The following is a 27,810-nucleotide window of genomic DNA, read 5'->3' on the forward strand; positions in this document are numbered from 1 at the left end:
CCACAGGCTGCGGCAAAGAAAGGGACGAGGGGACGGTCATGAGGGAGGCTGAAAGCCCCATCTGTGTCTCCGCTCCCGGCCACCAAGAGCGGTATTTCCTGAAAGGAAACGTGTTTGCAAGGAAGCGGAAAGCCATGCCCTTTGCTCAGTTTTTCCTTGGGTAGGTTATTGGCTTCTCTGAGCCTCAGTTTTTACATCAGAAAAATGGGTGCGGCAAGTCCCCCCAACACGCAGACCTGCCGTGAGGGTTCAAGGAGGCAATGGGGCAAAGGTCTCAGGGCATGGGGTGCTGGTCGATAAAGACAGTACAGTCTCGCGTGAGAGGTGCTGCCGCCGGCACTTGGGTTTGAGGGGGGCAGGACCAGCTCCGGTGTACCTGGGAGGGCAGGAGACATCCGAGCAGGCCTTGATCTGTAATGACCCCTTGGCTTTCATGTCACACTTGTGAACCCAGTAATGCCTCCGTCCTCTCCGACGTCCCCCTCAACCCCGTCTCTATCCCCGCTCTTCCCCAGAAGGGCTCAGAGACAACACCGAAGGAGTCAGTGGGGCCACGTTCCCCAACCACACTGAGCGCCGGTCCCCGGGCCCCATGTCAGCTGCACACCCGTCTGGTGCAGCCCCCCGTCCCAGAGCAGGGCACGTCCTCCAGACCGATCCCACAGGCGTCCGCAAGCCCGGCTGTGAAAGGGACGAGCCTTCCTGCCAAGGGCGCCGCACCCCTTCTCACAGGGTTAGCGGGTCCCTGAGGAGAATCCAATGGGTCAGGACAACCCGGAGCAGGAGACAGGAGCCAGATAGCGCAGGGGAGCTGTCCATGGTCCTGACTGCGCCGGCGCTCCCCGACCCCACCTGCAGCCAGGACACCTGCTCCTGCCTCCAGAGTCCACCTGGAGGGATTCACCCATGTCACTGGGTGCCGGCTCCGCACGGAGATGGTCACACGCGCTTCACGACATCCCCTTACTCTGCCCTCGTGACACATCAAGAAAGGTAATGATCGGCACCATTTCCATTTTATAGACGAGGAAAGCTTCGCACAGAGCAATTCAGGACCTTGCCGGAGGCCACCAGCCAGAACCGGGATTTGAACCCAGATGCACCGTTCTGAGAGCCCTCCGATCCCGACGGCCTGGCCTGGACACCCTGAGTCATCTGCCCAGCCCCCCAGCCAGGCGCCACACGTACGCCCTGACCGCTCCCCACAGGCGGCCTGCTCCCTGCTGGCACACCTCTACGCTGGCATGCAGCGCTGTATTCTGGGCACACCCCGGCCGGATTCCAGTCCACACTCTGCCCCACGTGTCCTCCAGCTGTTCCTGTCCTCGTGTCTCTTCTGCTGGGCTCTGGTTTGACAGCCCTTCCCAGCAAGCCGTCCCGAGGACAGGAGAGGATGTCCTGCACCTGCGAAGCTCCAGGGGCACACGTGTGGTCAGAAGATGTCAGGGAGTACAACCCTTGGGGAAGCAGGACCGCCAAGGGCTTAAAAGCTGAGCTCTGGGGTTCGACAGGCTCTCTTCAACCTTGGGTGCACCATCTGCGGGCTCTCGGACCTTGAATGGTAACGTGTGTTTACGAACCTCAGTATTTCTCACTATGAAACCACATCGTGGCATCAGGGGTTGCCCTGAGGTTAGATGAGGTCAGGAAGGCAAGGTGTCCATGGGCATGACGACCACAGGACAGAACCGCCCATGAAGATGACAGCACAGAGCCCCATGGGGTGTGTGTGTGTTTGAGGTGGTCAGCGTCCCGGGGACCCCCAGGGCTCAGCAGAGCCCCCTCCTCTCCTGGCCCACAGCCCCTTGGTCTCTTTCCAAGAAGTGCAGCATCCTCACAGACTTGCGCCACATCCCTGCGCTTGTGGTTGGCCATTCTCACCCATACCCGCCAGCCCCCAACTCCTCTCAGGCTGCGGCAGTCCCTGCCACACCGTCCCACACCACCAGGGCAGGCCTCGCTCTGGCCACATGCTCGAGCTCCTGCTGCCCGGCTCTCTGGGCTCAGGACCTCCCTATCCCCACTGGGCTCTTACTGTTCTTCCTCTCCCACTGGATCTCTCTCAACACCCTGGTTCGGTCCTGGGGGAGCCACCCACCCCCACTCTGCTTTCAGGAACCTTCCGCAGCTTCTCGCACTCGCTGACCCCAGCCGCCCTCGCCCACACTCTCCCCTCCCTGGGTCTCCCCTCTGCCCGCTCTCAGCTCTCAGCCTGGGGGGTTCACTCTAGCAACAGTGGGCTCTTCCCCGAGAGGACACGCACACGCACGCACACGCACACCCAGAGCCCATGGCCGCTCTGTCCGCTCCATGTCCCTTCGCTGCGGTAAGTGCCTCTCGGCAGGGCGCACGGAGGCCACAAAGCGCTGGCTAGACGCGTGCTCTGGTTACCGATTCTGCATTTTGGCTGGAGGCTGCGCCCCGCATGCTGACCGTCACCCCAAGAGACTCTGGGGGAAGGTTTTTGCACCGACCTCTCCCCCATGGAGCTCCCGTCCCTGCCCAGCCCAGACCCTGGACGGACTCGGACCCTGAAGCGAGCTGGGTCCTTGCCTTTTACTCACGGCCTCTGTGTCCTCCCACCCCGGGGCCACAGGATCTCAGAGCAGCGAGACTCCTTGTTCCGCACAGGGAGGATCCACCTCAAGCCCACTGAGCTGAGGGCGTGTCCCCTTCCATGGTCACTGGCCTAACACCACCTGTCACCCCTGCATCAGACACCGATCTCTCAGGACCGAGGAGAGCCCTGCCCTGGGGCCTCTGGGTTCAGGACTGCACACCTTCCCCTGGCGCTATGTACCGCGGTCCAGCCTGCCCCCCACCACAGCCATCACGGGATCCCCACACAGCCCATCTCGGATACCTCGGGGCAGCTCTGTGGCACCCACTCCTCCTCTCTCAGCCTGAATGAGAGGACAGGAGTCAAGAGTTCCCCTGTGGTTTGATTCTGTGAGACCCCTTGGTCCCCTGCCCACCATGGCATAGCGTCCCGCTCGTCCCTGAGACAAACGACCCCACCCCTGCCATGTGCAACATGATGGGCCCCAGAGACTTGCCTGGGGTCAGACACAGGCCAGTCACCGGCCCAATCTCTGTCCAAGTGGCTTGCACTGTCCACTACCTTCCATCCCGCCTGAGGCTGTGCACCCACAGGAAGCCCAGACAAAGCTGTGCCGTGGTTCCCCGCGGTCTCGTGGCAGCACCATGCTTTGGTTCCCGTGGGCTTGTGGCAGCCTCACACCGTGGTCTTGGTTGTTTCCTCCCTTATTTTATTTTCGGCAGCTGTCAGTGTGGCTCACTTGCTCTCCGCGGTCTTCCCGCCCACCACCACCAATCAGCAGGCTCAGCAAGGGCTGGGACAGAGCCTATGCGCCCCGTGTGCCCTACGCGAGGGCAGCGCCCGCTCCCCGACGCGCAGGTACTCAGTAAACACGGAAAGAGGGGATGGGTAGGCAGTTTCTAGCCCCTGCTCTGCCCAACTCCTTGAGTGACCTTGAGTGACCCTGAGCAAGCTTCCCAGTCCTCTGGCCTCAGTGTCCCAGCCTGGAGATTGGGGTAGCAGTGTTGAACTCAAAGACCTTGCAGGCCCCCAGCTCTGACATGAGGTTGAGCCATGGCCTCTCCCGCCACCCCCCCGGCTTTGCCCTCGCTCTGTACCCCAGCCCTCCAGACTGGTCTGCAGCCCCCACATCTCCTGTGACTGACAGGAGGGAGGAGCCTCTTCTGGGTCGAGAATCTGGACCCCAGCACCCAGCCCACAGTGCCCAGGGAGCTGGCCTTCTGCCCAGGGGATGCTGGGTGCCCAGCCTGCTCCACTCTCCTGCCCCCAATGCCTCGCACCCCTCACACACAGCCGAGCCCTGCACCCGGAGCCCAACCCTCTCCCCTGCACTACCAGAGTGAGGGGCTCCCGCCCCACCAGGGAAACCCTGTTCAGGCCTACAGGCTGGAGGACGGAAGAAGGTCCGACCTCGGTACTAAGTCAGAGAAAGGGACCCCCCCACACTGAGCTTCAGGGTTCCAGCCCCGCCACCCCAGCTTGATGTGGCCTCAGCTTCCCCATCTTCCCCATCAGAACACTGAGGAGGAGGATGTAACGTTGCAGGGGCCTGCTTGGACAAGCACCCCACCCAGGAGCTTCCCGACGGCTGGAGGATGCAGGGCCCTGCTAGAGGAGGGGACAGCAGGAGAACAGGGCCAGGGAGGGGACCCTCGAGTCCTGGACCCCCACGGCCTGGCCTGAGGCTGAGAGCTGCCAGTGGGGCCTGACTCGGCTCAGGCAGCGGAGGACAGCTTCACCCCTGACTGCTCACTTGAGCCTGGGACCCTCCAGAGGCCTTGATGGGGGACGACACGGAGCACCAGGAGGAGGGTAGGGGGCAGCCCAGAAGTAAGGGGGTCTGCACAGCCTGTGGGGCGGCTCCTGTGGCTAAGGGCTGGGGTGCTAGGCAGTGGGGAGCAGATAATGGGGCTCCCAGGAGCCAAGGGCAGAGGAGGGGGACAGGGTGGACCCGCGGCTGGGGGAGGGGAGGTCACAGGGAGAACAGGTGTGGCGGGAGGCACAGCGGGCAGGGTGGAAGGTGGGACCCTCAGAGGGGAAGCAGGTGAGCAGGCCTGACCCGCCCACCAAACCACACCACAGTGCTCCCACCGCAGGCCATCCCCGTGCTCTAGGAACCCCAGCCCCGATGAACTGCCAAGTATTTGAAACAGACGTTCTAAGCATCAGAGTAGCAACGCTTGTTGTCACACTGAAGCTAGCTGCTATGGAGACGCGGCCCCGGCAGCCCCTCCAGGCACTGGAACCGGGCATTCCCCATTTCTGGAGTTATGGAGGGCACAGGGAAACTGAGGCCAGGAGATGATCAATGGCAAGGCTGAGATCACGTCCCGAGTGCCCCACAGGTCCCGAGTGCCCCACAGGTCCCGAGTGCCCCACAGGTCCCGGTGCCCCACAGGTCCGAGTGCCCCACAGGTCCCGGTGCCCCACAGGTCCCGAGTGCCCCACAGGTCCCGAGTGCCCCACAGGTCCCGGTGCCCCACAGGTCCCGAGTGCCCCACAGGTCCCGAGTGCCCCACAGGTCCCAAGTGCCCCACAGGTCCCGGTGCCCTGAGTGAGTGTCCCAAACACACAGTCTGTCTTTCAGACATTTTGCCAGGCATTTCAAAGCCAGCTGTCCCAGGAGTGAGCTGACCCCCCACATAGGGTGCCCTTCCTGGGTGGGGCCCAGCCAGCAGGTGAGGACCAGGTGCTCCGGGGGCAGGAGGAGGCCTCCAGGGCTTCTCGTCCACCTGCACACGGGCCTGGCAAGCGCGACCACGGGGACCCTCGGGAATTCTGGACAGACTCCGCTGCCCACCTGCCACTTCCTGTGTCTGGAAGGCTCCTTGCCCTCGTCCCTTGTCACCGTGGAGAGGACACCACAGGCTCCCCATCCCACGTCCATCAGGGACCCACGTCACCATGGAACATCTGGTGCGTTTCACTCGTGGCATCCTTCCCCCTCAGGAGTGTGCCTTCCCCAGGGTCACTGCTGGGTTTGGCCTCCCCACCGAACCACAGGCCCGAGGAGGGCAGTGCCACAGCCCATGGCCTCTGCAGCCCGGTGAGTGCCTTGCACGGCACCCAAGGAGACCCAGAGGGTGGAAGAGTGAAGGCAGAGCCCCTTCTGGGGACTCACAGATCGGGTACCTCTGAAGTGTGGGACGTGGTGTCCAAGGAGGGAGAGACACTAACCCCCACAGGGAGCCCCTTCCCAGGGCTTCTAGAACAGTCTTCCAGCCAACGACGGGACGACAGCGTCCACTTACCTCTGGCATCAAAGAATTCATCGTCCGAGCTTTCCACGGAGTCGCTGAGCACGTTTCTCAGGTGCCAGGGGGCACCGCCGCCCGGGGGAGGGCCACCTGCCAGAGGGAACACTCCCGTTAGCCCGGCCTGAGAGTGCCTCCAGCGTGCGGCAGGCAGACCTGTGCCCCCAGACCGAGGGCCGCCAGCAGCCCCGCCCCTCGCCAAGCCAGCCAGACACACGGCTTGTGTTGGGCCCCCAACCCCCTCCACCGTGCTGCGGTGAGGCAGGCGCGAGTGGGTCCCAAACAGACCGGAGTCGGTCGAGGCACACCGCCACGGTCGCCGGGCACATCACGACTCGCATGGCCGTGCAGCGAGGGTGCGGGGTCACTCCCGCTGGAAGGGGGATCTGTTCACTATGGCCTCTCGAAGGCCTCACCACCTGCTCAAAATGGGACACCAAGGTCAGCGGAGCAGGGTACAGAGGCCCCGAAAGTCACGGCCGGTCGTGTCCGCGTCTTCCCACAGGCCGCCTGCTTCTGGCCGTGCCCAGTGGTAGGAGCGTGACGGGGGTGGGGAGGCCGACGCCCACACCACGCGTGCAGCCTAGACACGCAAGCCCCCGTCGGGAGGGGGCCTGGGCCTGAGCCCTGCCCCGCTTAGAACCCTGTGGCCCCGTTTCCATGCCACGGCCTTGGTTTGCCCCGGAAGGTATGAACGGCCATGGGCCCTGGGCTCAGAGGATGTGAACGGAGGCAGGGGCAGCGTCCGGCTCACGGAAGGCCCAGAGCTGCAGCCTCTGGGTCCACACGAGGCCCGGTGGCGCCGGCGCCCCTCCGGGGCAGTGAGGACACACACGGGATGTGGCCTTCTCCTTCGCCCACCTGCGCCGGGCTGCCCTGGAGCCCCTCTCTGAGCTCCCTCCACAGGCACCCGGGCGCTCACGCCCTCCACTCGTCCCCAGACCCATGAAGAGCGGGGACAGTCCACACTGAAACCATGAAGGTGTCGGGAGAAACCTGCCCAGTCACTTTCCTGAGGGTCATCAGGGAGCAGCTTAACCATCGTGTCCGGCAGCACCGGAGCCTCGAAGGTGTCCGGCGTCCACGTGGGGACAGGACGGAACGGTGCCGTGGTCCCGGTGGAGGACACTCGCAGGTACGGCCAGGAGGGAGAGAGGCGGGAAGGGCAGGGACAGTGTGTTCCTTTGGGCCAGTTTGGAAAACACGCCTGTGTCTGCACACGGATTCGGGCAGCGTGTTGGTTAAACGTTCAGGTCTGAGGAGGGACGGCCTGGATCCACAGTCACTGAGGCCCCGAGAAGCTGTGGGAGGGTAGGTGAGCCCCTCCATAGCCCCTGTGCCTCAGTTTCCCCAGCTGTAAGGTGAGGACAGCTTACACCTGCTGGGGAGGGTGTCCCCCTCGAGCGACGCATCACGGCACTCATGAGCCCACAGCGAGCATCCGCGGCAGAGCTCATGGTACAAATTTATGTTCAGCCATGTCACTGCATCCGGGAGGACACGCCCAAGAGGCCGGCAAAGGTTCCTGCGGAGCGGCTCTGACAGGAGGAGGCTGGGAGACGCGGCTTCTACACGGCTGAGTGATTCGATTCCCGAGTCAACCTATTCTACCCATTCGAAGAGGCATGTTTCCTCACACCTTTACATCTTTAAAACCGGACCACGTGGCCCGAGAGTGCATATCCCAGCTCCGGCAGGCACTGGAGCAACTCAGGCTCGGACAGCACAGACCCGCTCGCACATGGGCCCTTTGGGAAACACTCGAGGCTTTTCTTTCAGCAAACATCCTTATAGGTTTACTAATCATGCTTCCTCCCCTGCAGCAGAAGCCCCAGTAATCCATGGCACGTCGCACAGGAGACACGCAGAATGCGCAGTCACCGACCACGTGACTGGAGAGGTCTGGTCACCAGTAGGGACTATGGCGTCTTAGAGACTAGGGGAGATAGTGAAATCACCCTGCACTCAGGGCTGGTCCTCCCAGGGCACCAGCCCTGGCCAGCACGTTACACGTCATGTGTCTAGAGAGACCCGTCTTCTTATAGAAGATCCCTGCCTCAGTTTCCTCATCTGCACATTGAGGAACCTGACGGTGAATGTCCCTTTTCCATTCTGACTGACGTCGGAGGAGCCCGTCTGGCACACACGCCAGTGAGCAAGGGGGAGGTGGGTGCTGCCCCAGCCCTGGCTACGGGAGCCGGGCGTGGGCACTGTGACAGCCCCAGGGAGCCCACGGCAGCCCTGTCCCCTCCGTGCTCCGCACCCCTGCAGGAAGCTGGCACTGCTCCCTGCCATACGCCCGGATCCCACATCACAAACTGTTCCTGAAGGGCGAGACCAGCCCCGTGGGCCCAGGGACCCTGCCCCTGCCTGTCGCTGTAGCCTCACCCACCACTCACTCCCAAACGCACCCCAGCCTGAGCACCATGCTGGGAGCCAGGCCAGAAGCATGCTGGGAGGTGCGTTCTGAAGCCCGGAGTCCCAGCGAGGGGCACCCACATGCCCCGCGGGGACTCTCTAAGCTCTCGATGCTTGCCCATCCCTGCGGGCCGCGTGGCAGGCTGGGCAGCCAGTCCCTGCTCACAGACTCTGTCTTTCCTGAGAGGTTGCACCAGTGTGTGTGTGTGGGGGGGGGGGGTGCTCCAGCAGCTGCGGCAAGACAGGGAGAAGAAACCAAAGGGATACGGATTTGAAAGGAAAAACCCAAGCCGCCTTGATGCTCAGACGGCATCATGTCTACACAGAAACAAAACCTCCACAGAATCGAAAAAACCCACCGGAAACGCCCCTGGAACAGCACAGTTGCCGGGTACGAGGCCGACACACGAAGCCAGCCGCACCCTGGGCTGTCAGGAGGAGCCGGAGTTAGACACTTAAGAAACAAAACCATTTATAACCTGCACCAAAAAAACCAAACCCACGAAAAGAAGCGCTTGAGTAGAAACCGAATGTCTGCAGAGAGGCTTGAGACCCAGAAAGCACAGTCATTTAAACGTCCTGCCGAGTTCACCTTCATGCACATGCGTTCCCGGTCAGCAGCATACACACTAGACTAACACGCAGATGTGCCTCGCTGCGCACACCCATTCTGGTCCACGAGGTGAAGCCTGGACAGCCAGGACGGTCCCACTGTCCCTGCTGTTTGGTCCCCGCGGGTCAGGCGGGGCAGCAGGCTCAGCGGAAGCTTCACCCCAGTCTGTCCAGTACCTAAGCTTGAAGGGCAGAGGCTCTGGGATCTGTAGGCCACACACCGGCGCCTCCCACATCCTTCCTTTTGGGCCACCATCCCTCTAGGTCACTGCCACGCTGACAACAGGTGTGACGGGCTGGGCTTCGTGGGGTCCCGGGGCGGGGGGAGCGGCTGCAGGGAAGCAGCGGGACGAGGGTGTGAGACCTTCCTACAGATGCGTCGGTCCCTGAGAAGGAGCCGGACACACCGAGCATGTATACATGTGTGTCCTGCACACACGCGTGTGGGGTGCACAGGCGGAGGGAGTACACGTGACCCGCCCCACAGCCGAGGGTGTGGACAGCTGTTTGCTCGAGGCCACAAAGCCCGTCAGTGACCGAGGCAGCGTGGGAAGCGGGACCCATCCAACCGGCCCTCTGGCTCTGCGAGTCAGCGTCTGGGTATCCTCGTGTCCATGTGGACATCTCCATGTGCACCTGCCCTCCTGGGAGGCGGCCATCCTCCCGAGGCCACCCTTCCCGACCCTGTCCGAAAGACACGCCAAGCACACGCGCCCCCACAGAACGCCCTCCCCGCCTCTGTGCCTCATGCACACCAGCTTGCCAGCAGGGGTGGACACTCAGCAGAAACGTTACCACGTGGCCATGGAGCGACACCAACCCGGGCTCCCGCTACCATTTACGGGCCCGGGACAGAAGCTCACGGAGCTCGTGGGGCCTCGCTTCTGTCGCCTGCGAGATGGGCATCGTAGCTCCAACCCTGTCCTCGGGAATTCAGCCCAGACTGCCCACTGTTGGGTCCAGTGCCCTGGCCCTCCACCAGCGGCAGGACTGAGGCGTAGCCAGGGCTCACGGGGGCTTCCCAGCAGCCCCCCACGGCCACAGACCCATCCACGTCCTCCAAGGCCCCCTGACATCCTCCAGCAGACTCTCCTCCTGTCCCACCTCCTCCAACACACTTACTTAGAGCCCTAAATTGGGACCCAAGAGAAAGGGGGAAAGCCAGCCTCGCCGTCCAGAGGGATGCTGAGGATCCCTTGCTCCCGTGAGGCCCTGACCCCTAGCAGGCTCTGAGCTCTCTCCTGCTGCCCAGGATAGTCTTTTGACTAGGCCTGGGCCTCCCCAGCACGGGCTCCGATCACCAGCCACACACACCAGTTTGTCTTCCCCAACTGGGCTGGCCCAGGGACACGGCAACAGAGGGACACGTGGACAGGAGCCATCAGGGATGCTCGGCCCTGTGCCAAGGAACCTCCAAAGCGGCCCCAACGTGCGGACAGGAGGCCACCGGAGAGGAGACACCATGCTGAGCTCAGGAGCCCCACCCGAGGGGGAAGGCATCGGCCGACCCCTCTGGGGCCAGGCCGCGGGCCGGACTGCACCCTGGGGGAAGGAGTTAGGGCCGAGCCAACCTGGATTGGTCCGTGCCCCTGGGATGCAGCTTCCCAAGAGCCCAGGACAGACGAGGGGCAGCCCAGCCACAGGGCTGAAGGCCAGTTCCACACCCCACAGTGTGGGCAGCGTGTCCCGCAGGCAGACGCCCTGCAGGCTGGAGGGCCTGGAGGCCATCCTGGGGAGGGGGCCCAGCTGAGCCTTAGGGGCAGGGTGTACAGGGTGGGCAAGGTGGCAGGGAGGACAGACACAGGTCAGCGCAGTCACACCATGACTGTGGGTGCTGGATTGAGACGCTTCTCCTCCGGAACGGGAAGTCTGGCTCATCAGAGCACAGAGAGGCCTCCGGCGTCTGCGGTGACGGCCACATGGCGCCGGGGTTGAAGCAGCCCCTGCCAGCTGCCTCCGGGGGCTCCAGTGACTCTGAGTGGCGGGGCAGGGCTGTCCGGCATTGGGCCAGCCCGCGGCTGGATGCGAAGCCATGGCAGGGACGCCGCCTGCGAACCACGTGCACCTGGGGGCAGCGAGTGCTCTGCTGGGGCTCCCTTAGGCCTCGTGTCCCCCGTGCCTCCGCGTCCGTCACGCACGCATGCACACACGCACGGCGTCACATCTGGTCTCACGACACTCGGAATCCCGCCCCGCTGCTCCGGCCTGGGCTCCCACGAGTCCACACGCAGGACCCGGAGTGAGACGTGCGGGTCTGGCCCCGGCCCCGGAGCCTGGCCTCCCACCTCAGTCGAGCACGATGTGGACCACCGTCCCACTCACCCGCCCCCGGAGGCTGGTTCAGATCCCAGGCCTGCCTCTCAGCCGTCCGCCGGCCATCAGTAACTGCTGCTAACCACGCTGTGCCTCAGTTTCCCACTTTGGACGTGGGGGCAGTAACAGCACTCAGAGCGGCCGCTGTGAGGACTGCAGGAATGAGCGTCCATAACAGGCTTAGCACCACGCCTGCACTCTGCCGGCGTCTGTGCACACAGACCCCATGGGGCCCCTGACCCGCACGAGCACAGCGCCCCATCCCCCAGACTCTAAGCATCACAAGGCCAGGATTTCTGGGCTCCTGCCGCACATGGCCTCTGGGAGGCCCCAGGCCATGCTCCCTGGGTCCCCACCCTCCCCTCATTCCCACCTGTGCTGGGGGTCAGTGCAGAGCTCTCCCGGCCCTGAGGGAGTCTGGAGCCTGCCTCCTCTGTGCGCCCCTGACGTCCTTCTCCTGGGCCATCAGAGCACCCATCTGCAGCCTGGGTCCAGGCCTGCCTGCCCCACTGGGCAGTGGGTTCCCTGGGGCACACCCTTGGTGGGAACCCTCCAGGACTGAGCACCAAGGAAGCTCTCATTCTGCTGGGCACGGATCCCTGCAGGAGAGACCTCAGGGGTGGCCCTCTCAGGGAAGCATCCCATGCACCTGTCTTCACCCCCCTCTCTGGGTCACGACAGGTCCGGGACGCAGACTCGTCCAGGGCCGACCCGCCCAAGCTCAGCCTTCATGGGTGCCACCAGGGAGGGACGAGAGGCCAGAGAAGCCGCTGAAGGAGACCGATGCAGGTTGGGGGTTGGTTGCTATGGAAACAAGTCCTAACTCTTCCCAAACCGCTGTATGCGCCACTGATGAGCATATGGGCCGGGCTGTTTCAGGGACATGCGGGGAGCCCTGGGAGGGCCTGTCTGCTGGGGCTCTCGGCACCCGGAGCCCAAGTCCTGGATGACCGGAAGGAATCCAATCCAGCTCCTGGGGGACCAGGTGGCCCCACGAGTCCGGGCGTGGGCTCCAGGCTGCAGAGTGGACACAAGACCATCCACAGCCCACGCCTGGAGCAGTGGCCCAGATGGAGGCACGGCCCCGGCACACAGCAGGCCACGGCGCCCATCCCCGTTGCTTGGTACCCATGGCCATGGCCCCATGGCAGACCCAGCTGCAAATTGGGCACCAGTGCCAGCCGCCGTCTTCCACCTGACCTTAGCCATACTGGCCCCGGGCACAACAGAGGGGCTCGGCCTCTGCCAACATAGACTCCCGGGCAGCGCCTCCCACGGCTGTTGGGGGCCTGCATGGCCCGGGAGGCCAGCGAGGAAGGGCCGTGGCCCCAACCTGCAGCTGGCCTGTCCACTATCCCAGCCCTGTCCCCAGACATGGGCTGGAGGTGGATCAGGACCCCAGGGTCCCCACAGGACACATCTGGCTCAACCAGTTACTCTGAAACTATCTGCCTTCTGGTAGCTCGTGAACATGCCGCTGCAACGCCCGCTAGTTCGCGTCTTTAGGAGAGAACCGGTGATTAATCGCTTTGGCTACCTACGGCATTTCCATCGGCCCTGCCTGCCTGGCTCTGCAAGAGTTGGAGCTGCTGGGAGCAAAGCTCCGAGGGCCCGGCAGTCCGTCCCCCAGACTCCTGCTCCACGAGGAGAAGGCGTTGTCCTCCCGCGAATGGGAGCTCCCACAGCGCCACCGCCTACAGGCCCTACAGGCCGCTCATGAGAGCGGTGGGGACTGAGGCCCCCTGCCAGTCATGCCCCTGAGCCCCTGTGGGGGGTGGGGGACAGAGCCTGAGGAGGAAGCCACAGAGACCCCCCCACCCCAGGAGCCGGCCTGCACTGTGGCAAGAGCCCCAGAGGCCACCTTTGGCAGTCGGGGAGCAGCGAGGGCCAAGGTGACCCTGCGTGGTCCTCCTTACCACCTGCCACTCCAAGGCTGCTCCAGAGAGCGCAGGGGACCCCAGGCCACCTCCTGCCCCGCAGGCTCCCCACCTGGGGCTGATTCACAGCCCCCGATGCTGCGGGGCCAGGACCCCAGAGTTGGGGCTGTGCGAGGCTCTCGGCACTCCTCCAGATTCCCGGGAACAGAGCGACAGCAAGGCAGAGACACCCCACACGTCCTGGGCAGTAACGGGAAGGCCGAAAATAGCTCTTTTTACCACCAGGGATGACTCCAGAGTTGCTCAGCCAGGACCAGACTCCCAGGGGAGGGACGTGGGTGGGGACAGGAGAAGGAAGCCTCAGGCCATGGCCAGGCAGAGGCACTGAGGAGGACAGGGGAGCGACATGCTGCGGAGCGGTTGGGGGATGGTCAGGGGTGTGCGAGCAGGGACGGGTGGCCGCGGCTTCTCCACACCCCGAGTCTTGCACCCGGCGGGCTGTCCCTGAGCAGGAGCTGTGAGGGAGGTGACCGGCTCAGCTGCAGGCCACTGGGAAGAGGCTGCTCCCAGACACAGCCTGAGGGGTTTCCATCTTTGCTTCCAAAGACAGCAACCTCCCTCCCCTGCAGAGCAACGGCCATCTGGGAAGGGGAGCGCCTCCTCGCTGGCCTCCTCCACACCAGTCTGCAAACACGCGGGTGACCCTCTCCAGGGAGCGCGGGCTCCGGACTCCCCGAGTCACCCACCCCTGGAGGGTCGGGCCCGGGCTCCGCTGCTCACCGGCCTGGGGACGAGCCGGGCCAAGAAGCTGCGACAGCAGCTTGCGGGCCAGGCACCCAGTTTCTGGGGTCTGACGCAGCAGCACCTGCCGCTGCCAGCCCTGGCCACACAGGCTGACCCCCCTTCCCACGGCCACAAAACCTCCCCCACCCCAGGGCATGAACGTGTCCCACAGACGGGCCACCCCCAGCCTCAGAGCGAACCTCACAAGCACCACCCTGGGGACAGCCTGGAGGTGGGGGGCGCGGAGGGGGCGCAGCAGGGACCCAACTCCAGCCTGAGCCGCTGACAGGCAGGAGACGCCCCCCACCCACACGCGGCCCCCCATGAGGACTGGGGCCCGCACAGCTGGGCGGGCGGCCCTGGAGGTGGCATTTACCTCCGGAGTGACTCACGGAGGCTCCATTCCTTTGCAGGGGGGGCGGGGTGCAACTTAGCATTTTCTTTCTCTTTAGAAAACAAGGATTTTAAAGCCCCAGGAGTAGAGAGAATTTGAGGGCGTGGGGGGGGGGGCTGGGATCTCGTGGTTTCCCGGCTCACTGGTGACGTGCTCCAGGCCCCCTCCCACACCAGGCCCTGGCGGGGGGCCGAGTCAGCCACCCCCTTCCCGGCCTGGCTGCAGATCTGGTGACCCCCAGGGCACGTGGGCTCTCTGTGCTGGGCCCATCCCCCACAACCCCTCTGGGGTCCCTGAGGGGGCAGGAGAGCAGAGAGGAGACCCCCCTCCCCCACCCAGAGGACAAGGCCATAAGGATGGGCTGAGAAAGAAGAAAGACCAGTGTTAAAGCCGCAGCAACTTTAGAGCCAGTCCTGGTTCCCGAGACTCTTTCCCTGGCCTTCCCCAACCCCCCACCCTTGAGGAAACTGAGGCCCAGGAGGGCAGGTCAAGGTTAAGCCCCAACCAGCCCCCAGTCCTACTTCCAGCCCAGCCTCTGACTTCACAGGGTTCTAGAATGAGACACTTCACCCTCCCAGGGCTCCGTTTCTTCATCCATAAAATGGGAGTGACACGGAGCTTTACCGGAGAGACGCTGTCCAGCCAGCAGGTGGGAGGCCAGTGACATCGCAACCACGGTGCCTCCAGACCCCCAGCCAGAACCCACCAGAACACCCCACTCCCCACGAGCGTTCACACCCCCGTTCTTGAAGACACAGACCTCAGGAGAGGGCCCCATGCCCTCTGGGCCTCAGTCTCCTGCAAACGGGTCTGTAAGCCGGCGTCACACCCTCTGGCCAGTGGGATGCAGATCCGGCCCCTGCAAGGGGGGTCTAGCCACATGTCACACTCCGGGTCCCACTGAAGACTCCCAAACAACCGGCCAGGTAGACGGGGCCTCCCGCTAATACAAGGGCTCCAGGGCCCAAGGCCACAGGTCTGAGACAAGACTCAGGGACCCAGCAGCTCGTGCAGCCCGGGCTGAGAGGCAGCAAAGCATCTCCGGTAGGCACCTACCCAGCCCACCAGCGATGCCGCTGACAGTGGCTCCAACATCGCACCTCCCCAAAGTGCTTCGAGTCTGGTCCCTCCTTGGGAGAGGACGAGTCCCCTGCCCAACCCGGCCCAGGCCCCGCAGGCCCCTCCCCTCAGAGCAGGGCCAGCCCCTGGGAGCTAATACACTGGTTCCTCCAGCCCAAGGCCCTGCCCTGCTGAGAAGAGGTCCCAAACTGCTGGGGCACTGGGTGGGGAAGGGGGGGCCTGAGGGGAGGTGGGCAGGGGCAGGAAGCAGCCCTTCCCCACAGAGCCAGCCAGGACCTCACCTGCCTCTCCCCCGGGGCAGAGGGGCTGCCAAAACTCCCAACCTGCCACCGGGCCCCATCCTCCATGCTGCTCTCCGTCCTGAGCTCTTTCCAGTCCCCCAACACCCCTCCCCAACCCCTCCACAAGCACCTCTCCCTCCATCCAGCCCCTCCCCAACCCCAGGCCTGCCCCTCGCCATCTTCCCATCCAAATTCACCAGCCTCTAAGGCGTGACTCCTAAGACCGCCAGCCTTCACTGTCTTGGGCCTCCTGTTCTGTTCCACCACCCACAGGTAGCTCTGGGATGCAGACGACCATCCCCGCCAGAAGGCTTGGCCCCTCCTTGTCCACCAGACCTAGAGCTTCCTCAGGCCCTCCCCTTCTCTCTCAAGACTAGATGCAGGGTATCACAACAGCTCTGGCCTGGGTTACTGAAGTCTCCCGAGAGACCCGGAACTGGTAACAACCTGTTTGGAATCAACACTCTAACTTATCCAATCCCTTCTGGAAACTCCCAACATGCTTTCCTGCACCTGGGATCTCCTGGCAAAGTGAAAGTCCTTTTACTGCTTCCCATCAGCGCCTGTCTGACATAGCTGACACAGCCATGGCTAGCTGCTCAGGCTGCACACTGCACGAGCCCCAAAACACCATTCACTAGCCCACGATATGATAATCCCAGAGTCATGCGCTATGGTGATTCTGGGACCCAAACCCCTGCCACTTCCCTCATTAGGCAGCCCCTTGGCCAGTTTTCAGAGGGAACATCTCACAGGTCACAGAATACATCCTGACTCACAGGCCGGCCTCCCACAGCTTCCCCCTGCAACCTTCAGCCTTCCTTGGTTCCAGTGTCACCTCCCAGGGTGGCCTGATCATTTCTAACCATCAGTCTGCCCATCCACCATGGACGGTCGTGAGCATCAACACCTCTCTGTGCTACGACCCCCCTTGCACCCCAGTTTCTCTAGCTGCGGCGAGAGAGCTGTGGGCCCCCGTCTGTGAGGCCGTCTCTGTTCTAAAGCTGGCCAATCTATTCTGTTCCGGCTTTGCTGGTGTGGCTCCCGTGCACGCGCCACCGAGAGCCGTTTTCAGGTCAGTAGGCTTAGAGCCTGAAGAGCAGAAGGGACATTTGCAAAATGCAAAGCAGCCCAGAAGGACCGAGCAAAGCAGGCATCGACCCCTCTTACGGGGTCAGTCCCAGCGGCTCCTGGGAGGGGCAGCTGAGTACAGGAGTGAGGGGCCTGGGTGCTGGGACCCACGGAGGAGGGCGTCCAGGCTCCCCGCAGGGAAGGGCCGAGCACAGAACGGACGCCGAGAAGACAAGATGTTAGAGTGGTGCGAGGTCCAGCTGCTCAGGGCCAGGCAGTGCCTCACCTGCCACCGTCAGCCTGGGACCCAAAGGACCACGGGCCACCGCAGGGGCCAAACGGCACCCCAGGCTGTGGGGGCCACTGACGGGGCCATGATGGAGACAGTCCCTTACTTCCTCCTTCAGAGGAGGCTCTGCCCAGACCCTCTGTTTCCGATGCCTTAGGAGGGGGAGAGAAGCATTTCCCCCTCCGGGATCACTGTGCACAGTGCCTGGAACACAGTTCAGGCAGAGGGCTGGCTGCTGTCATCATGGCCGTGCCCCAGCAGGTGATCTGTGCAGGGCTGTGCACGCACACGCACACACGCACACATGGAGCGGGGGTGGTGGGCGGGACACACACCCTGCCTTGCCCTCTGGGAGCAGTGGGGGTGGGGAGGGACCCCGGCTCCAGGAGGGAGGGAGACAGCGTTTTCCAGCCTGCCCGGCGTCATCTCCTGGTACCTCCCGCAGCACCTCCATGAGGAATGGGTGTTTAGCTGTGCTGCACACTTGCTGGGTCTCGCTTGGCCCGCCCCACCCTGCAGGGCTCCTTGGGGGCCATAAGTCACAAGCCCAGCATGTGCAGGCAGTTGGGGGCGGTTAGATCCAGCCCAAGGTCCAGAGCACCATTCCTGGGGTGGCACTGGATTTGCACAGAGCCCAGGCGCTCACACTGAGTGTGTATATGGGTGAATTCACACTTGTTCTGGCACGGTCAGGGCTTGCAGGGAAAGGGGTGGGGTTCGTGCCAGACCAATGCCGTGTCCCGAGGGAAGGCACAGCACCTGCCAACGTCACAGGCTGGGTGTGAGTTCTCGAAACATTTACACACGCCAGCCTCCCCAGCCCGGCCTGCTGAGACAGGGCTGGCAGTCGCCCACACTGTGGGGCAGGTCTTGGGGGCTCTCCCCACCACAGGGCCCAGAGTGTGGTGCAACTCCTGCTCCCCAGCGCCCGGCTCTGGGCCTGGCACACAGCGGATGCTGGTGAATGAACCGTCCAAATGAATGAATGAAGGAATGACTAACGCCCACTCCCTCACACCAGGGGTCTGCACCCGGTGCCTGGGGGAGGGCAGAGCCCACCGGACCCCAGAAGAGACTCCACCTTCAGACCCCCGCACCTGACGCTCTGCCTCCAGGGTCGGGTGGGGGAAACGGGTAGTACGGTCCCCGGTGGTGCAGCGCCAGCACCCCTCCTTCCCAAGAAGGAATCTGGGTCTCCTGACTGAGCTGGGGGCGGGGGCATCGGCGCGTCCTGTTCAGAGCAAGGGGCAGGACAGGGGGGCGCGTCCTGGCTGGCGCTAGGGGCATGGGATGGAGCGGCGGCCACTGGACAGCCCCTGAGGTCCCCGCGCCCTGGGCTGCCCGTGCGGGTGGCAGTGGAGGCCTGGGGGGGGGCGGCGGTGGCGAGCTGACCCCGACCCGGGCGCCGCAGACCCGCCCCCACCCGCGCCGGCGCCGTTCCTCCAGGTGCCGGGGGCGCAGGAAGGACGCGGGGCGCACGGCCCTCCCGGAACCTCCGCCCACCTGCGCGGGGGCTCACCTGGGTCCGCGGCCCCTCCTCGCGCCGCGTGGGTCCCTCCCCCCGGCCGCCGGCCCTGCCCTCCCGGCGCCCGCCCTCACCTGCGCGGCCCGCCTGGGCCATGTCCCGGGCGGCGGGTTCCGGCTGCGCCGCGCGCGCTCCTCGCCGCTCCCGACCGGGCCCCGGCAGCCGAGCCGCCTCCGGCCCCGAGCGGACTCCGCGCGCCGCGCCCCGCGCCCCCGCCCCGCGCGCCTCAGCCGCCGCAGCCGCCGCCTCGCCGCTCCCTCCCGCTGCCTTAAAGGCGCCGAGCGGCGGCCGCGCCGCCCCCCGCGCCTCCGGGGAGGGACTGACGGAGGAAAGCGCCCGACGCCGCCCCCGTGGGCCCGCACCCCCGCCCGGCCGCGGCCGCCGCTCTCCGGCCACCACCGCAGCGCGCGGGGGGCGCAGACGCGGGGAGGCCCTGCGGTGCGGGCGGCGACGCGGACGCGCGGGCCGGGAGAAGGGGCGCGGGGACGCGGGGGCGCAGCGCCAGGGAGACACCCCCGGGCCGAGACGCCAGCCGAGGAGGTGGGGAGAGGGAGATCAGAGAAGACGGGCGACCCAGAGCCTGGCGCGGGAGAGACACCTAGCAGCAGAGGCGAGGAGAGAGGGAGGTGGCCCTGGGATGGCTCTCCATCAGCACCCCGCCAAGGTCCGGGGGCGTGACCACGGTCTGACCTAGCCTCAGCTTGGAAAGGACCTCAGTGCCTTGAACTCTGCGGGAACGTGTGCAATATACGCAAATCCCACCTGGGATTCCAGGGCGGGAGGCCAGCAGCCCAGCCAGCAAGCTGCGGCCTTGGCACTTCCTAAACCTGGCCGCAGACATTCCCGGTGAGCAGGCCCTGGGGGAAGGCGTCTGCCTGAGCACAGCCAGGGATTCACAGTGCGGGGCAGCCCGAGGGGTGGCAGCTGCTGGAGGGGGTGGGTGCCAGGACAAGCCTCCTGGCTCCCTGCTACTGCAGGGGTTAACTCCCACCAGGCCCTGTCCTGGGACGATGCTTCTGCTTGCCGCTGCGCAATTGGCAAGGGTTAAGCTCAGTCACCGTCTGCAGCCAGTGCCCCACCCACCCTGTTCTTCCCCCACCTTCTGCAGGAAAGTCCCCCTGGGGCCAGCCTCAGTCCTCAGGGCAAGGTCCCCTTAGCCCCTCCAAGGGAAACCAGGCACACAGACGACAGGGGGCCTCAGTGAGCATCTAGTCCACAAACCCTTTTCGGCTTTAACTCCACCCGCAGGCTGCTCTCCAAGTGGCCTGCACCTGGGGGCTGCCCACCTCCAAGGACGGGTTGCTCAGGAGTTCAAGGGTGAGCTCTCCTGTCTTTGGATGGTGCAGACCATGAGAACGTCTCTCCTCACCGGAGCTGCAGTCTGCATCTAGCATGTGACCCCCATATGGGTCCTGACTGGCGCCCCACGGGGCGAAGCGGAGGCTTCCCAGGGCCCCACGTCCAAACTGCCTACTCAGTCTTCACCCAGGAGGACACCAGCCTGGCTTGCCAGAGGCTGCAAATCGGTCAGTCCAAGAGCTCTGGATCCTGGGACCAGACGACGGTGCTGACTCCAGCAGGCAGAGTTTCAGAAGCTGGTCACCAGCCGGAAGAGTAAATGGACTCCTGCGGCCCTTCCCCAGTCCCCGGGCACCGTGGGGATGGGCACGGCGGGTGGTACGGGCCAGACCGGCAGGGAGCCCGCGGCCTCACCTGTACCCGCTCTTGGGACCTGCAGGGCCCCCGGAGGGGTGCTGTGCTGTCTCCGGAGCACCTGGAAAGTGGCAGGGGCTAGGGAAAGTCTACTCGGTGGCCGGGAATGGTGGCCGGGGGGCAACAGACCTGCCTCCGAGGGGACACTACTGGACCCGTGCACCCCTCCGGGGCCCTTGGCTCGCCGTGGCCACAGTGACTGCCATTTGGCTAGGGCCCTGCTACCTCCTGGCACCGCCTTCCGTGTGTGCGTGTGCGTGTATGTGTACATGTGTGTGGGTATGTGTAGGGCTGTGCTGCTGGCCGTGTATGTGTGTGTACATGCATGGAGCTGTGTGTGTGTGCATTTGTGTGGGGGTATGTGTGTAGATGTGCATGCCTGTGTCTGTGTATGAGTGTGTGTGGTGCATGTACAATGTGTATATGTGGGGGTGTTTGTGTACATGTGTATGTGTATGTATGTGTATGTAGGGTGTGTGTACACGTGTATTGGATGTGTGTGTGCGCGTGTGTATGTGTGTGCATGTGGGGGTATCTGTGTTGTGACGTGCATGTGTGTACATGTGCATTTTGTGCGCACACACACACACACACCAGGGAAGGCGCACTGTGAGGGGAGCACTGAGACTCACTGCTCTGCACGGGTGGGGGGCGGCGTCCCATTGGTTGGAAGTTCAGACCCCGCCCCACCCCTTGGGTGGGGGGAGTGAGTGGGCGGGAGGCACAGGGTGCTCCTGGCAGAGGGGCCTGGATCTGGTTCAGCCAGGAGAGCAGGGTGGCCCCCAGGGGTGCTGACCGCGCCAGCAGACTGGCTGCTAAGGAAGTTCCAGCCCTGCCTCTGGTCAGAGCAAACATGTCATCCGCATGGGCGTGACACTAACCAGCGGGGGCTGACGTCCGGCACCACTAGCATCGCCCTTTGGTGAACACGGATGACTAGCGATTTAGAGGCACTGCCCTTGTGCCTGCAGGAGAGAAGTGGGCGCCGCTGCTTCCTGGGCACCCAGCTCTGTGGTGGTGAGGCTCAGCATCAGGATTCCAGGCCAACCCTTCCTCCAGGGTGACGGGCGGCTCCCGGGCCAAGCTACGCCCCACTGCCCGAGAATGTGCACAGATTGGACCCATCAGAGAGCTCCAGGGAGCGGGGCTGGCCTGGACCTGGGCACTTGGAAAGGGACACGCCCACCACCAGAGCCAACATGGCCCCGCAGAAGGGCAGTCACGCCCGACTACACTCATTTCCTTCCTGGACACACTGGCTGCCGGGGCAGGTACCACAGTGCCCGGCAGGCCTGGCGCAGCCGCTCACAGCTCAGGCCCAAGCCAAGTGACTCCTTGCTGCCCGCTGCAGACAGACGTCAGGGCAAGGCCTGGGGCCTCTGCCAGCCTCACTGGCTGGTCGCACCTGTCCTCCCTGCCGCCTTCCCAGCCCCGCCTCTCCAGTTCCCACACTGGGAAGTCTCAGGCAGCCATCCATGGCTGCAGGGGGGCCGCCTCCATTCCCAGACGGAGCCTCGGCGGTAGAGGCCTAAGTGGAGCTGCCCCAGCCCTGCCCGCCGCACGGGAGCCAGGGGACCACGGGAGCCAGGGAGCGAGCTCTTCCCTTCTCGCCCGCAGCTTCTGTGGCTAATCTAGCCTGCGCCTCCACCGCCCACCCAGGGAGGGGCTGGGACCATGCCTGACCCACCCCTGGGCGTGTGGACAACCATGGCCTCACCCTCACAACGCCGTCAGGGAAGAAGGCGCTGGGTGGCCAAGGCGCTCACTAGCAATCCCTTTTAAGATCAGCGAATGAGCCCTCGGGGGAGCCCTGGACCCCGAGTGTAAGGGCCCCCCGCCAGCACAGCCGCACCCCGGCGGGCCACGCCCAGTGTTCCATGGTTCCACAGCGGTGACCCGGTCCCCATCCCGTGCCCAGGAGGGGCTGAAAAATCTAGGCCATCGTGTGCGCGCATCCTCAGCCTGTCCCAACGACGTCCTCGGAGGTCTCATAGAACCCACTGAGCGCCAAGGGTCACTGAGGGCCCATGCTGCCAGGTCGCAGGGCTGGGGGAGTCTGCAGGGGCGGGGCCGGTTTCCGAGGAAGGCGCGGCTGATGGAGGAGGCTGTGCCCTGGGCACACAGTCGGTCCCCCCTCCTCCTTCAACCTTACAGTGGCTGTTTTCGGTTTGAGGCCGAGATGAGGTCCAGCTGTCTTCACGTTACTCTCAGACCAAACGCAAGCAGGGACTTGTGTGCTCACCGGCAGCACCTGTGGCGTGGGGTTTAAACCTCGGCAGCCCCATCACTGCATGTGGGGAGGGCTCCTGGGGCGGCCGTGGGCAGGCAAGGGTCCTGTGGCCGATGGAGCTCACAGTCTGTGTCGGCTCCCTGGAAAGCACCCAGTGCTTGGCGCTCAGACCACAGCTGGATAAGCCCAGACAGGAGCCGGCAGGGAGGGATCCCCAAACAAGGGATCACTGTGTCCACCCTTCTGCCTCTGAACTCTGCCAGGAACTGGGGACCTCCGTTGGGCTAGGAGTTCTTCCTCTGTCCTCTGTTCCTCTCCTTGGAACAGCAGTGACAGGGTCTCTCAGAGCGGCCACTGCAGCCCTACAGGTGTCACGCATATTCTTCGTGAGGGACTGTGTTTAGTCGTGACAGCAGCCCGTCAACCACTCCCATTTTACAGATGAGGAAACCAAGGCTAGAAGCCAGGTATCTTTCTTCGGGTCCTAAGTGGCGGACCCGGTCTGCCATCCATGACCCCCTCGACCTCCAGAGGGAAGACGACCTAGGACGGCAGGACGGCTGGGCACCAGGGGTCGCAGGCTCTCCACTGGTAGGTCCCATATTCTGCCAGCGTGGGCACAGCCCACCTGGCCTGGAAGGCCCCCCGGCGGTGCGGTGGGGCTACGTACCAATGACTAAAAGGCTGAATTTGACAAGGGCTGGAGAGTGGATTGAGTCCACTTGTTAAGGATGAACTAGATTCCTAGTGGAGTGCAGAGGCACCCCAGGGGCCCCCAGCAGCGCAGCCTTCTCCAAACACGGAAGCACCCGAGCAGCGTCCGGGAAGCCCCTGTGGGACACGGGGCACCTGGCCAGTGCCGATTAGATTAGCAGCTGAAGGACCACAGTCAGCCAAGGAAACATCCTGGCCCAGGAGGGCGGACGGCCATCAAACAGGCAGATCTAGAAATGGAAATCCCCTTACCCGGGAATCCCCTACAGGGGCAGAAGCAAGAACTGCCAGAGCCAGCATGCGGGGAGGAAGGGGTACGGTGGCCGGGAGCTGGGGGTGGGCCCACGCTCTACTTTGTTTTCAGATCTGGGGTCCCAGAAGGGAACCGAACACTCCGACATCCTCTGTGCCAGAGAGGAAGGACCCAGACCCCACCTGGGGCCAGCGCCAGCGGGGCAGACCCGCACCTCACTGCATAGCTGCAGACACGGGGCCCAAGAGCTGGAGGTCCTGCGGCTCCCAGCACCCCGAAAACGGGGGTGATCCCCGGCTTGTGGTAGGAGCCCCTTCTATCCCCTCCTGGTCCTGCCGTCCTGTCCCTACGGCCAGGAGCCGCAGCGAGTCTGCCAGCCTCCGCAGGGCTCGGCGCAGACCGACGGTGCACATGTGGCGCTTCCCGCCGCCACAGGAGCACGCTTGGGCTCTCCCACACAAGCGGACATGACCGGGATTTGAGACCCCGAGGAGCAGACAGGACGCTGGCCGCCCAGAGGCCAGCACCAGAAGTGGACGTGCCTGGCAGCCCTGCCTTCACCAAGGACACCCGCACTGCCGGTCCCCACATCCACATTGCTCTGTCGGGTCACCAGTCACACCTGGGACATGCCCGGCCGCCTGGATGGGAGCAGGAGGTGCATCCGGCCTCACCACGACTGCAAGCGCCGCATGCTTCTGAGGGGAGGCCGCGTCCTGAATCCAAGTTACTCAGATGCCGGGGACCCCGCGGCTTCCAGAGCACACTCCTGAGGCCTTGTGGACAGTGCGCTGTCTGCGGCCAGGGACGCGGTTGGGCGCTGTTGCAGCCTCCAGAAGCCGCCGGGGCGGCAGGGTCCTCGCGCAGGCGGCTCCGTGCGGGCTACCGCCCACGGCACGGTTCACGTGTCTCCACGCCCTGATGTTTCCACACTCGGGGAACAAGAACACCGTGATCGTCAGAGTTCAAACTCCCCTTTGAGCTGTCGGAAGTAAAACTCGCAAGCCCCCCTCCAGCTCCTCCACCCGCCTCCGCCTCGGATGCCAGGAGTCTCGGCTGCCTCTTCCCCAGCCTCACTCAGTTCCTGCAAATCCTGGGGCGGGACCTGACGGGGGCAGCACCACCCGCGGGGTCGGGGAAGCAGGTGCTTACCAGACCCAGGACCCTGGGTGCAGAGCCGCTGACCCTGGTGACCCCAGTGACCCCGGTGAGACCCGCCCCTGCTCTGCAGGAAAGAGGGCTGCAGACCTTCCTCCGTCCACCCTGGAGGAAGATGAGAGCAAGCCCCCCGCGGGATCCCGCTCGGCCAACAGGCCGGGGAGCGCTATGGAAAGGGGCCTTCCCTTACCAGGCTTCCTGCCTGCCTGGGTCCATGGAATGTGAGCCCCGGAAACTGCAGCCCTGTGCACATGTGTGTGTGCGTGTGCACATGTGCACATGTGTATGTGTGCACACGTGTGCACTGTGTGTGCATGTTATATATGTGTGCATGTGTGTACGTGTTTTCCTTCTGACCCCCAGGATGCTCTGCACGTCTCCAGTCGCATGGCGCAGCTACACAATCCGTGACTGGGAGCTGACATGGCCAAGAGGCCACCGTGGACGGGGCTGGCCTCCAAGACTGTGCCCGTAGGGCCCTCAGCCTCCCATAGGCTCAGCCTCAGAATGCGCCGTCCCATGAGCCCCGCGGTCCCCTCTGGGCCCCAGTCCTTGTTGGAGCCACGATCCTGACCCACCCCTGCATCCCTCGCACACGTGTCGCTGGCGGGCTTTCGTGAGCATGGACCGGGGGTGGCCAGGCGTGCGGCAGGGCCTCCCCGCACAGACACGGAGGAAGACCAGGATGCCGGAGCAGGGCTGAGTCTGGGGTGGATCTCACTTCCCAGGGAGGGTGGACTTGGCCAGGGAATAGCGTGTCTGGGGCTGTGCCGGTGCTGAGGGGACCGTGGGGGTGGGGTCCTCCCACTGCATCACCCGCTCTAACCACACCACCTGCACCACGCAGCCCGCTGTCTACGGGGGGGCCTTTCCATGCTGCCCCTCCTTTCCTCACCGCAGCCCCGCCCATCCGTCAAGGTCTGGTTCCAAGGCTGCCTCCTCCGTGAAAACCACCAAAATTGCAGCCTAGGCTCAGGAAAGAGTCAGCCCCTCGGCCCCCACCACAGCCCGTTCTCCTCTCTCGCCTTCGTGCTCAGGCCTCGGGGAGGGACAGCCTGTGCCATCCCTGGGTCGCTGTGGCCAGCAGGGAGTTTGCAGGAACTGCCCAATCTCGGGAGACACGGGGCTGTGGAGGCGTCCACGGGCAGGTCTGCCCCGGCCGCCATTTGGTCCCGCAGCTCAGGTAGCAGGGCCTTGATGTCCCTTTCCCCTGATCCGTCCATGTGGCTGTGGGGACCCATGACTGAGACCTGGCTGCCCAGAGCCTAGCGTTAGGTCAGGACGGGCTGGTTACAGACCAGGGAGCTGCCCCAGGTGGAAAGGAAGCTTTCAGGAGAAGGAAACCAGGGCAGGGCTCGGGGTGCAGCGGAGGCCACGGGGCCACAGTGGGGTTGCAGCCCGGCGCAGGGGGCGAGGCCATGGGGCGCCCGTTCCGGTGACGCCAGGGCCCCGTGGACCACTGCATGCACCACAGATGGCAACCTTCGGCTGCCCAGTCCCCATCCCACTCGTGAAGGGGTCCACAGCCTCTGCCTCAGTGTTGGGCGCAAGCCCCCAGGCACCCAGACAGTGGCTGCTGGGTCCAGCCCCGGTGGGGGGCAGGGACAGGGCAGGGCCTATTGGGAGACCCAGAACGGAGCGGGATGCCCAGCGCGGGCAGGACCACCATCAGCGAAGATGGAGGCTGTGTTCACAGGTGATGTCTGCTACGGTCTGCAGACTGTCCCCGCGTCATCTACTCAACAGTCAGTCACAGGACACAGAACACAGTGCCACGGTGCCCGTAAGACCCCAGCAGGCCTCTCCCTGGTTCCGTGGCCCTGAAGTCTCCCACACACAGTGGGACTGGCGATATTTCCTCTCCTGCCCCAAGGATGTGGCCGGCACGGGAAGGCCTGCCAGCTCACGGGAGCAGCGTCCAAGGGGCCCCGAGGGACATCCGTCCGCAGCGGTTGGAGCCACCCCGTGCTGGCCTTGGGGTCACAGGCAGGGAGGGCCCCTGGGGACAGAAGCCAGACCAGCCCCACGACGAGACGTCTGCATGGCTCACTTCCCCCAATTCTCCATGTCCCAGACTGGGAAACCAAGGCATGGAGGTCCCGCAGGACCTGCCCTCTTGGCTCCCCACCCCCAGCTGGCCGGCCCCCGCTGGCACACAGGACCAGGCGGAGAGAGAGACACTCAGCGGGGTGCAGGGAGGCAGGTTGCGGGCGGCTTCCTCCCCTTCCCGGCCTCAGGGGGCCCTTCTCAACTTCTGCCTTCTTCAAGGGGCCAGAAAGGGGGACCCGGACCTCTGGGCTTGAGGGTCCCACCCAGTGGGGCGGGGGCTTCTGAGGCCCACCTGTGGCTCTGCGGCCCAGCCCCCGCCAAGGCCGAGGGAAGAGCCAGGCAGTATGGGAGGGGCTGCAGGGAGGAGAGGAGAAGGGGGAGTCCCTGGGTGGGCCTGGAATGCCTGGAGAGGCAGGGAGCTGGTGGGCTGGGTTGGGAGACCAGGGCTCACTCGGGTCCCCACAGGGGATTCCCAGGACCCTCACCGAGGATGCTTGGTCACACTCCTGAGGTCTGGAGGAAGCCCCACAGCCCAGCTCTAACCAGACCCCACGTCCACCCCAAGCTCTAATCGGACCCCACGTCCATCACGAGCAGGCCAGCCCTGAGCTCTAACCGGACCCCACGTCCACCACAAGCAGGCCAGCCCCGGCAAGGGGACCCACCTGCCACTCACTGCCTTCCTGCTGCCAGAAAGGCCGGACACTCACTGCCCCTGTCCCGAGGCCCTTCTTGTCCCACTGGCCCCAAGGGCTTCCCTGAGACCCTTCCTCCTCCTCGGCCCCTCGCAGGCAGGGACGAAGAAGACCCCCATCCCCTTCCCTCTGGGGCCCCAGTGCCACCAGCAGAGGGAGGAGGAGGGTCCTGTCGGCCACCGCAAGGGGCACTTCTCCAACCACCCAGCATTCCCAGGGCAGCAGCGCCTCAGACATGGCACCCTGCCTCAGGCCACCGAGGAGACAGGTTAGGCCCCCCGCCCCACAAGCCCGTCCCAGGGGAGCGGTGCCACCCTCCATGCAGTTCAGGATGCACGGAGCACCCAGCACACAGGAGGGAGGCACGCGGGAGCAAAGAGACCAGGGGCAGGTACGCGGGCAGGACGCACGGAGCATACGTCCAACCCTCGCATTACTACCATTCGTTTCCACGGCCCTGTGCCCCCATGAGACGCGGTCGGTTGGCGGCGTCTGCTGTGGGCGAGAAGGGGGTGCGGCCCATTTCAGGCAGACACGCACG

The 27,810-nt window shown here is 64.6% G+C and overlaps 1 protein-coding gene across 3 annotated transcripts in view; it reads right to left on the reverse strand.

The window, feature by feature from the left end:
• The window catches only part of PITPNM3 (PITPNM family member 3), a 57,680-nt gene extending 39,021 nt beyond the window's left edge, over positions 1-18,659 (reverse strand). For all 3 annotated transcript variants that reach the window (XM_059149039.1, XM_059149040.1, XM_059149038.1), the window contains exons 1-2: positions 18,532-18,659; positions 5,812-5,907 (exon numbers count right to left, since the gene is read on the reverse strand). In XM_059149039.1, the coding sequence (XP_059005022.1) occupies positions 5,812-5,907; positions 18,532-18,553 (118 nt within the window). In that variant the 5' untranslated portion in view covers positions 18,554-18,659. The remainder of the gene's footprint in view (positions 1-5,811; positions 5,908-18,531) is intronic.
• Between the last annotated feature and the right edge of the window lie 9,151 nt (positions 18,660-27,810).

Source organism: Mustela lutreola, chromosome 15 (assembly GCF_030435805.1).
Source record: "Mustela lutreola isolate mMusLut2 chromosome 15, mMusLut2.pri, whole genome shotgun sequence".
Taxonomy (NCBI): Eukaryota; Metazoa; Chordata; class Mammalia; order Carnivora; family Mustelidae; genus Mustela; species Mustela lutreola.